Source organism: Microtus oregoni, unplaced genomic scaffold (genome assembly GCF_018167655.1).
Source record: "Microtus oregoni isolate MIOR12 unplaced genomic scaffold, Mior012 000011F_ref0000422, whole genome shotgun sequence".
Lineage (NCBI taxonomy): Eukaryota > Metazoa > Chordata > Mammalia > Rodentia > Cricetidae > Microtus > Microtus oregoni.
In genome coordinates, this window is record NW_024543070.1 from 18,358,688 (window position 1) to 18,369,141 (window position 10,454).

Sequence of the window (10,454 nt, forward strand, 5' to 3'; positions counted from 1 at the left end):
CCCTCATATGTTTCTGAAATGTCACTTTGGAGAAGTCATACACATGCACACACACGCGCACACACTCACACACGTCAGAGGAAACCAGTCACTCTGAGGATAGCAGAGCCAGGGAAATCAACTGGGGGATAGTCCCTTCTCTTCCTGACCGTCACAGTCATCTTGCCCCCAACACTGAGGAGCCTGTATCATAGCCAATGTTCCTTCTCCAGAAACCAGCCCAGAATCAAGGGCCTCCCCACCTTGACTGTGTTCAATTTACCAGTCCCCAGGATGGTTCCTAGACTGTGGAGCTGGTAAAGCTCAAGTTCAAATACTGACGTCATTGCTTGGTACCTGTGTGTTCACCGTGGTGTTTTGGTTTTTTTTTTAGACAGAATTTCTCTGTGTAGCCCAGGCTGGCCTTGAACTCACTGTATATGATCAATTGGTCTTGAATTCAGAGATGCATCTGCCTCTGCCTCCTGAGTACTGGGATTAAAGGCATGCACCACCACAACTAACCCCTCCCCCTTTTCTTAATAAACAGCGTGTTCCTCAAACTTGCTGTGTCATTGAGAATGATCCTGAACTTCTAATCCTCCTGTCTCCATCTCTCAAGTACGAGGATTAAAAGACTGTACCACCACGCCCAGTTTATATGGTTTATGTCTGCATGTTTCTGACTGCATATGAGTGAGGTGTGGAGGTACCAGAGAAAGGGGCGCCTTTCCAGAGAGCCACCAGGAGGCCCGACTTGGTTTCCCGGGCCCCAGTCTATATTTTTCTGACTAATTCCCTGCCGGGATAGACCCAAACAAGTTCCACAGAGTTCCTCTTCTTTTCCTGGTTTCCCGCTAGCTGGAATTTTCTGGATCCGGAAGTGATTTGGAATACATTTTAGGCTTATTCCAACAAGCCCACACTCATTCAAAAAGTAAGAGGTAATAAGAGCCCCCAAACTCCCCCATCACATCCTAGGATGGCAAGGCAGATTTGGGGGACAAACCAAGGCCAATCTTGGAATCTAAGTGGAGATTAAGAATTCCAGGGGCTTTGGGTGTCATCCACAAGCCTCCTTTCCCGGCACCCAGTGTCTCAGAGAAGACACGGCACAGTTCTCGCCTGAGTTCTCCTTGGATCAGCAGTGTGTAGAGGCAGGGCCTTCTCTGTAGACCTGATATCCCTGCGCAGGGATGGAACCTTCTCTTTATTTCAAAAGGGATGGAGATCAGAAGTATAGGGAGGGAACAGGAACTCTGAGGAGTATCTGGAGATCCCTGAGGGGAACCTTGTAAGGGTGATCTTGGCACCATGTCTGTGGGCAAGGTCCTCAAGTGGCTTTTATTTCTCTTGTCACCATGGAGCTTTCTCATTAAATATCTGAGGGTTGCTCTCGCCGAGTCCAGAGGACTGTCTGTAGTCCAACACCCAGGTTCCAATTCACTTTTCAGTCCAGTTTCTTGTTCTGAGAATAGTCAGGCCAACTCCAAATGACCCTCCTACAGATATGTGACTTCATCAACGCTCGGCCTGTGTCCATCTAGGGCAGAGCCGGAGTGAGGGATAGGAAGTCCCGGCTGGGTTTCTCTGTGATTGTCCTGTAGGTCCAGCAGCCGCCAGTGGATGAGGTAAATGCCATTCTCTGGCTTTAGAGCTGGTGGCTCTGTGAGGAGAGTGGCATGGCCCTGGTGCAATGTGGGCCCAAAGTGAACCGCCAACACAATGCAGATCGCTAAGAGAACAAAGGCAGCGATGATTGCAGCGACAAAGGGCAGCCCGTCCCCTCGCGGTGCTTCCCAGACCTCACCTAGCATCTCGGGGAGCCGCCTTTGAGGCTCCTGTTCCAATGACCCATTCACAGGTGGAGAAGGCTGAGGATAGTGGCCATCCTGGGGGAAGAGGAGAGATGACAGAGGTTGATGTGGGTATGAACATACAGAAAAAGTCAAAGGAGCCGGGCGGTGGTGGTGCACGCCTTTAATCCCAGCACTCGGGAGGCAGAGGCAGAAGGATCTCTGTGAGTTCGAGGCCAGCCTGGTCTAGAAGAGCTAGTTCCAGGACAGGCTCCAAAACCACAGAGAAACCCTGTCTCGAAAAACCAAAAAAAAAAAAAAAAAAAAAAAAAAAGTCAAAGGAGAGGAGGGATCTAAGAAACAGAAAATGTGTGTGTGTGTGTGTGTGTGTTTGTGTAATCACACACACTCATAAGAACAATAAACTGGGGGCTGGAGAGATGGCTCAATGGTTAAGAACACTGGTTGTTCTTCCAGAGTACCTGGGTTCAATTCCCAGCACCCACATGGCAGCTCACAACTGTCTGTAACTCCAGTTCCCGGGGACCCAATACCCATGGCAAAACACCTATGTGCACAAAGTAAAATTAAATAAATAAAAAAAAGAACAATAAACTGAAAGACAAAGACCTGGGGAGCTACAGGAATGGGGGTGGGAGGCAGAGAAATAGACAGTAACAGAAAAACAGCCACCCCTGAAAGACTGTGTAAAGTCACTCAGGAAAGGCAGAGGAAGAGGCTTTATTATAGTCTGGCGTAGTAAATACAGTTTGTCTCCAAAGTTTCCCTTCACTGCTTCCTCTTCCCAGGTCTCCAGCAAGAGTCACAGATACATTAATCCCAGCACTCGGGAGGCAGAGGCAGGCGGATCTCTGTGAGTTCGAGACCTGCCTGGTCTACAGAGCTAGTTCCAGGACAGGCTCCAAAGCCACAGAGAAACCCTGTCTCGAAAAACAAAAACAAAACAAAACAAAAAAAAAACAAAAAACAACCAACCCACCAAACAAACAAACAAACAAACAAAAAAAGAGTCACAAATACATCCTGGGTTGTGCTCGAAATCTGAGTACTCTTTGGGCTGCTGCCCCACATCCCGGGCAGTGGGCAGTGAGCAGAGAGCAGCAGCTGCCTTGAGATGTTCTGGAGAAAGGGAGTTGTCCAGTCTTAGGGGCTCTCCTGTTCTAAGTCACTGAGGAGCAGAAAGGCGCTACCCTGAGCTGGGATAGGAGGAGGGGACATGAGCCCCAGAAATTTGGTCTGAGGTGGGATGTGTGCCCATACTTACATCCCATATGTATGTCCCCTTTCCCCTAGGGCTTGGGGCCAAGTTCAAGGGGCCTAGATAGGACTGGAGTCGGGTGTAGATTCCTGGCTATGCCCAGGATGGGTTGACATCCTGCACCAGTCATCTACCCTTGCCAGGATCTTATGTCTCCTTGCTGAGGACATAACCCATGTCACTAGTGTGTCCCAACCCTGCTGGATGTTGAGTAGGGACAGGGGATCTCAGTAAAGGATGAGAAGTCCAGAGTTAGTGAGGTGGCCTCCCCCTCCAGTCGTCATTCTACTGTATACTGGGAATTGGGGGTCTCTCTAACTCTGAGCCTTAAGCCTGGCCCACTCTCTGGACAGTTGGAGCTATGAGATCAGACAAAAGTATTTCCTTTAGTCCGTCAGTCACAATGTCCCTAAATTCCAACTCAATACTGCTGCCCATGCAGAGCTGAGTGGGGGCCTGGGGGGTTGTTATGGGCCTCCCCACAGGGGCACAAAAACAACCCCAGGTGTAGAAAGGGAGAAGGAAGCTTAGGTTGGGAAAGGTGTGGGGCCCCATAGGGAATCAGGCCAGGTGGGCAGGAAGGGGCAAGCAGAGTCTACCTGGTGCATTGTCCGGGGCTGGAGCAGAGTTCCCTTGGGACTGGATACCAGCTGGGCAAAGGAAGAGAGCTCACTGCCTAGCTCAGCCCCTACCCGGAGCTGCCACGTCTGCCGTGCTCTAGGCACACACCCTCTGCACACACCCTCACTATTCTTTCCCGCGCCTGTCCTTACAGAAACATCTAGGCTTCCCAGGGCCAGTCTTCAACTCTGAGAGTACCTTGATCTTCCTCCTAGCCACTTCCTTGAGTGCCTCCTGCATGCCCTGCCCACGCCTCCTCCTGCATATTCCAGTTACTCCCTCCCTAGGACCTGCCCATGCTCCTGCTCTCATTTCCTGAAGCCAAGGCCCTCTGCTCTTTCCTTGTTATACGTAAAATATCAAGCACTCTGATCGCACATCCTACATAATATCCTGGATATAATGCCCTCGATCACTGTAGCCTAACAGCTCTGTCTGTAATATCCTGGATATAATGGCCCTCGATCACTGTAGCCTAACAGCTCTGTCTGTAATATCCTGGATATAATGGCCCTCGATCACTGTAGCCTAACAGCTCTGTCTGTAATATCCTGGATATAATGCCCTCGATCACTGTAGCCTAACAGCTCTGTCTGTAATATCCTGGATATAATGCCCTCGATCACTGTAGCCTAACAGCTCTGTCTGTAATATCCTGGATATAATGCCCTCGATCACTGTAGCCTAACAGCTCTGTCTGTAATATCCTGGATATAATGCCCTCGATCACTGTAGCCTAACAGCTCTGTCTGTAATATCCTGGATATAATGCCCTCGATCACTGTAGCCTAACAGCTCTGTCGTCCATGTTTTGCTTTACCACATTTATTTCTAAAATGTTAAGAACTAAACTACTTTTTTTTTTTTGATTTTTTTTTTTTTTTTGATTTTTCGAGACAGGGTTTCTCCGTAGCTTTTGGTTCCTGTCCTGGCACTAGCTCTTTCTAGACCAGGCTGGCCTCGAACTCACAGAGATCCGACTGCCTCTGCCTCCCGAGTGCTGGGATTAAAGGCGTGCGCCACCACCGCCCGGCTCTAAACTACTTTTCTAAATTTATTTTAATTTTTTATTTATTGTGTGACTGTTTTTGTGCACATGCATGGTGTATATGGGGGCCCTTGCGTCATGCAGGTGTGTGGAGGTCAGAGGTCAGCTTTGTGGAGCTGGTTCTTTTCACCTTTATGTTGATTCATGGGAGCAAACTCAGGTTGCCAGGCTTGCACAGTAAAAACCTTTATTTGTCAGGCCATCTATTATTGTTGTTCTTGTTTTGAGACAGGGTCTCTCTATGTAGCCCTGGCTGTCCTGGAACTCACTATATAGACCAGGCTGGCCTCGAACTCACATGGATTAAAGGCAAATCCCAGCACTAGGGAGGCAGAGGCAGGCGGATCTCTGTGAGTTCGAGGACAGCCTGGTCTACAAGAGCTAGTTCCAGGACAGGCTTCAAAGTTACAGAGAAACTGTCTTGAAAAAAAATCCAAACCAAACCAAAACAAAAAAAATAAAGACTTGGGTCACCACTGCCCAGCCACACCATTTTCATAAAGTGTATAGATATATAAACATCGGCTGAGGGTAGCTGGTACATCTACCTTTTTTTTTTTTCAAGGGTAAGAGGGGTAGGTAGGGGTCTTTCTGGTATAAACCACAAACCTGTTAGACAAGTTGGAAATGAGCTGTACACCTCACTGTAAAGATTTGTTCTTTCTCTGTGCTGAGAACAAAGACCTAAAGAGGAACTAGTAAAACAGAAATCCCAGGCTGATGAGCTGGCTCATCTGGTAAGGTGCTTGCTGCCAAGGCTGATGACCTGAGTTTGGTCACCAGGATCCACATGGTAGAAGAGACCTGACTCATTCCTGTGTCCTCTGACACACAGTTGAATGTACCCGCCCCCATACACATGCAAAATAAATAACTTTTTTAAATAAATAACTTTTACAATATTTAATAATATATATTAAGAATCCTCACTTCTTCACTTCTTTACCCCACCACACTTTTTTTAACCTTATGATAAACAGACACCTATAAAACTATGATTTAAGGGCTGGAGAGATGGCTCAGAGGTTAAGAGCACTGACTGCTCTTCCAAAGGTCCTAAGTTCAATTCCCAGCAACCACAAGGTGTCTCACAACCATCTGTAATGAGGTCTGGCGCTTTGTGGCCTGTAAGCATACATGTTGGGAGAACACTGTATATATAATAAATAAATACATCTTTAAAAAACAAAAGAGACGCCGGGCGATGGTGGTGCAGCCGGGCGATGGTGGCACATGCCTTTAATCCCAGCACTTGGGAGGCAGAGGCAGGTGGATCTCTGTGAGTTCGAGACCAGCCTGGTCTACAGAGCTAGTTCCAGGACAGGCTCCAAAAACCCTGTCTCGAAAAAAAACCAAAAAAAAAAAAAAAAAAAAAGAGAGAGAGAGAGAGAGAGAGAGAGAGAATCTTTTCTGTTTTCTTTTTTAAAGATTTATTTGTTTGACATATATGAGTGCTTTATTTGGGCTGGAGAAATGGCTCAGTGATTAAGAGCACTGCCTGCTCTTCCAAAGGTCCTGAGTTCAATTCCCCACAACCACATAATGGCTTACAACCATCTATAAAGAGATCTAGTGTCCTCCTGAGGAAGAGACCTGGTCAGTTGTCCTCATCAACTTAGACAAGTTCAACAGAACTGTCATCTACAGGCTGCCCATGCCTGCCTCAGCATTGGCAGGGCAGACATTTCATTCATTCATTCAGTGCCCTATTTGCATGTATGCCTTTATGGCAAAGAAGACATCAGATCCTGCAGTAGGTAGTTTTGAGCCACCGTGTGGTTGCTGGGAATTGAACTCAGGACCTCTGGAAGAGCAGGCAGTGCTCTTAACCACTGAGCCATCTCTCCAGCCCCTTCTCTCTGGGTTTTGTTTACTTGTTTTGTTTTTGTTCTTTTGAGTTTTTAGGCATAGGGTTTTTTCTGTGTAGTCCTGGCTGTCCTAGAACTTGCTCTGTAGACTAGGCTGACCTTGAACTCACAGAGATCCACCTGCCTCTGTTTCCTGAGTGCTGGGATTAAAGGTTTATGCCATCACTGCAAAACATCTTTCTGGGGGGCTGGAGAGATGGCTCAGTGGTTAAGAGCATTGCCTGCTCTTCCAAAGGTCATGAGTTCAATTCCCAGCAACCACATGGTGGCTCACAACCATCTGTAATGAGATTTAGTGCCCTCTTCTGGCCTGTGGACACACACAGACAGAATATTGTATACATAATAAATAAATAAATAAATATTTAAAAAAAATAAAAAAAAACAAAACATCTTTCTGGTTTTTTTAAAATATTTATTTATTATATATACAATGTTCTGTCTGTATGCCTGCAGGCCAGAAGAGGGCACCAGACCTCATTACATATGTTTGTGAGCCACCATGTGGTTGCTGGGAATTGAACTCAGGACCTTTGGAAGAGCAGGCAATGCTCTTAACCGCTGAGCCACCTCTCCAGCCCCCCTTTCTGGTTGTTTTTGAGAAAAGGTTTCATGTAGATTAGATTGGTCTTAAACTTGCTATGTAGCTAAGAACTTAAACTCCCAATCTGTCTGCCTCCACACCCTGAGTGCTAGGATGGTAGGCCATGACCAGTTATTTGTGTTTTGTTTGAGACAGGGTCACATTAAGTAACCCAGGCTGATCTCAAGCTCAGTACTCTCCTGCCTCAGACTCCTGAGGACTAGAATTACAGGTGTACACCGCCCTGTTGTAGGAGGCCACTTGTTTGTTCCTGGCTGCTCAGCCCTGAAATATCCTCACAGAAACTATATTAATTAAATCACTGCTTGCATGGCCTATTAGCTCTAGCTTCTTATTGGCTAGCTCTTATATCTTAATTTAACCCATTTCTTTTTAAAATTTATTTATTATGTATATAGTGTTCTGGGCACCAGATCTCATTATAGATGGGTGTGAGCCATCATGTGGTTGCTGGGAATTAAACTCAGGACCCCGGGAACAGCAGTCAGTTCTCTTAACCTCTGAGCCATCTCTCCAGCCCCATTTCTATTTTATATTTTACAACAAGGCTCATGACCTACCACCAAGTTTCCAGCTGGCAGCTCACGTCTTTTCCCCTCTGGTGGCTAAGCATCTTTAACTCCAGTTCCAGAAGGTCTGACGCCCCCTTCTGGCCTGAGAGTGCACTCCATGCGCGTGGTATACAGGCTATACATACAAGTACAATATCCATACACATTAAAATACAAATAAATACATCTTTAATATGTATGTATGTGTGTATCTTCCAACCTGGCTCTATTCTGCTAAGCCATTTATTGCAAGCAGCTTCTTTATTCATTAACCAATAAAAGCAACACATATACACATAATAAAATCACCACACTTCCTGGACTAGTTTTTCCAAGGTAATTTTTGGTACCAACTAGCTACCCATAATAAGCCATTCCTCATCTTGCCCCTGGGTGCAAATTGGCCTCTATTCACATGGAGATCAGTAGACTCCAGAAGACCCCCTCACCTAGTGACTTGAAGCAGTAAGTATCAATAGCTTTTTGATTTCTTGCTTCTTATCCAAGCTGCCCACACCCTGTCACCTCCACTGAGTCTAGGATATTGACCTGACCCTCAAATTCCTGAAGCCTCTTGGTGGCGGGGATGAAATCTACTGATCATTTCCCCACGGAATCGAAGGTTCTGATGATCTTCTGCACCCCCACCCCCACATACCTTGGTCCTTTTGTATCTTAGAAAGATGCAATCTGGACTTTGCCCCAAGTCAAGACTTTCACTTGTGAAGAAGAGAGTGGACTTTCTGGCCTCAGGCTTCTCCATCACTTGCCCGTATCCACACTCACCATTACAGCTGTCCCTCTCCCTTTGGCGTCTAAGCCTTTGCCCTCTTGGCAGCTGGGGCATCAGCCTTTCCTGGAATGTGTTCTTCTGCTCCTGAGGCCAGAGAAACCTTTTTTTCTCCTTAAACTCTATACAAGTGTGTTTCTTACCTGTTACTAACATTTGCTTTTATCGTGTATGTGATGTGTGTGAACTTGCGTGCGTGTGCATGTTCATGTGTGTAAGTGTGGGTGTGCCTGTGAGCCAGCATTTACGCGGAGGCAGAGGACAACTCGGGTGTCACTTCCAACCCCGCCTCTGTTTGCCGCTGCCTGTGCCGGGCTCGCTGGCCTGAAGCTTCCCAGGGGCTCTTTCCCACTCACCCAGGAGCATTGGGACTGAAGAACCACAGCCACACACCCAGCTTTATACCGGTTCTGGGGATTCAAACCCAGGTCCCCACTGAGCTATTTCCAAGTTTACCTGTTTCTCACATTGCTGAATTTCATCTGAGACAGGAAGTTTGAGGCCATCCTGGGCTATAGAGTAAAAGCCTGTCTCAAAATAAAGTAAATAAACAAAACCACAAATGTATATAAAGTAACAATAATATTTGGAGAAGAAGAGGCCATGAATGGGAAGGAGCAGGGGGACACAGGAGGAGCTGGAAGGGAGAGAAGGGGTGGAAATGATGCAAATTCAGTACTCGTGCATGAAATTCTCAAAAAAAAATTTTTTAAATAAACAAAGAACAACAAAACCCAGGGTTTTGAGAGACGGCTCAGCAGTTGGAAGTTCTTGATGCTCTTTCAAAGGATCCCTCTTCAGTTCAATCCATCTCTGTAGCCACATGCCAGCTCAGCATCTGTAGCTCCAGTTCCAGAAGGTCTGACGCCCCCTTCTGGCCTGAGAGTGTATTCCATGCACGTGGTATACAGGCTATACACACAGACAAAACACCCATACACATTGAAAACACAAATAACTACACCTTTAAAAGAAAAAAAGTAACAAACAAAACAAAAAGCAGGCTTTTGAGAAAGACTCATCAATTGAGAGCACTTGCCGCCTTGCCAGAGGGCCCGAGCTTGGTTTCCATCACTCACACAAGTGGCTCCGTGGAAAGCGACCCCTTTTCCTGGCCTCCATGGACACCCATATACCCATATACATGTGGCAAACGCACAGACACACAAACACACCAATAAAAATAAAATCTTTAATTTGAATTTAATTTTATGTGCTGGGTATTCACCTGCACATACGTCCGTGTAGCATGTGTGTGCCTGTGCTTGGCTAGAAGAGGGCCTCTTTCCACTGTGCCATCTTTCCAGTCCCTACAAAGCACTTGGGAGACAGAGGCAAAGGCAGGTGACCCTCTCCTCTGTGAGTTTGAGGCCAACCTGATTTTACATAGTGAGTTCTAGGATAGCCAGAGCTGTTATACAGAGAAACCCTGTCTTGAAAAGCCAAAAAGAAAAGAAAAAGAAACAAAGAAAGAGAAAAAACAAATCTCTCTCAAACAAGGGCCAGTGGAAGTATGTTCAGTGGAAGAATGCTTGACTCTCTTGTACATGGCCCTGAGATCTCAACATCATGAAATAAATACACACATAAATAAGAAAGCCAGGTATTGTGACCCACACAAGAGAAGTGGAGGCGGGAGGGTTAGGAAGTCATGGGTGGTATGACCTCCAAAGTGAGTTACAGACAAGTCTGAGTTATACCAGGTGCTACCTAAAAATCAATCAATCAATCAATAAATTAAGAGGCAGGGAATGATGTTGTATGCCTTTAATCCCAGCACTTAGGAGGCAGAGGCTGGAGGATCTGAGTTTGAGGCCAGCCTGGTCTACAGAGTGAGTTCCAGAACAGTCAGGGCTACACAGAGATAAACCCTGTCTAGAATAAATATTTACATAAATGGAAGTATTGTATGTCTGAT

General features: G+C 46.3%; 1 protein-coding gene across 1 annotated transcript; it reads right to left on the reverse strand.

Annotated features, from left to right (window-relative positions):
* Nucleotides 1-485: 485 nt before the first annotated feature.
* LOC121453445 (small integral membrane protein 33-like) lies at nucleotides 486-3,869 on the reverse strand. Its single transcript, XM_041660235.1, has 3 exons — nucleotides 3,654-3,869; nucleotides 1,790-1,871; nucleotides 486-1,714 (listed from the first exon to the last, which is right to left on the reverse strand). Exons 1-3 carry the CDS (start codon nucleotides 3,660-3,662, stop codon nucleotides 1,482-1,484), a joined length of 324 nt encoding a protein of 107 aa, XP_041516169.1. The 5' UTR covers nucleotides 3,663-3,869; the 3' UTR covers nucleotides 486-1,481.
* Between the last annotated feature and the right edge of the window lie 6,585 nt (nucleotides 3,870-10,454).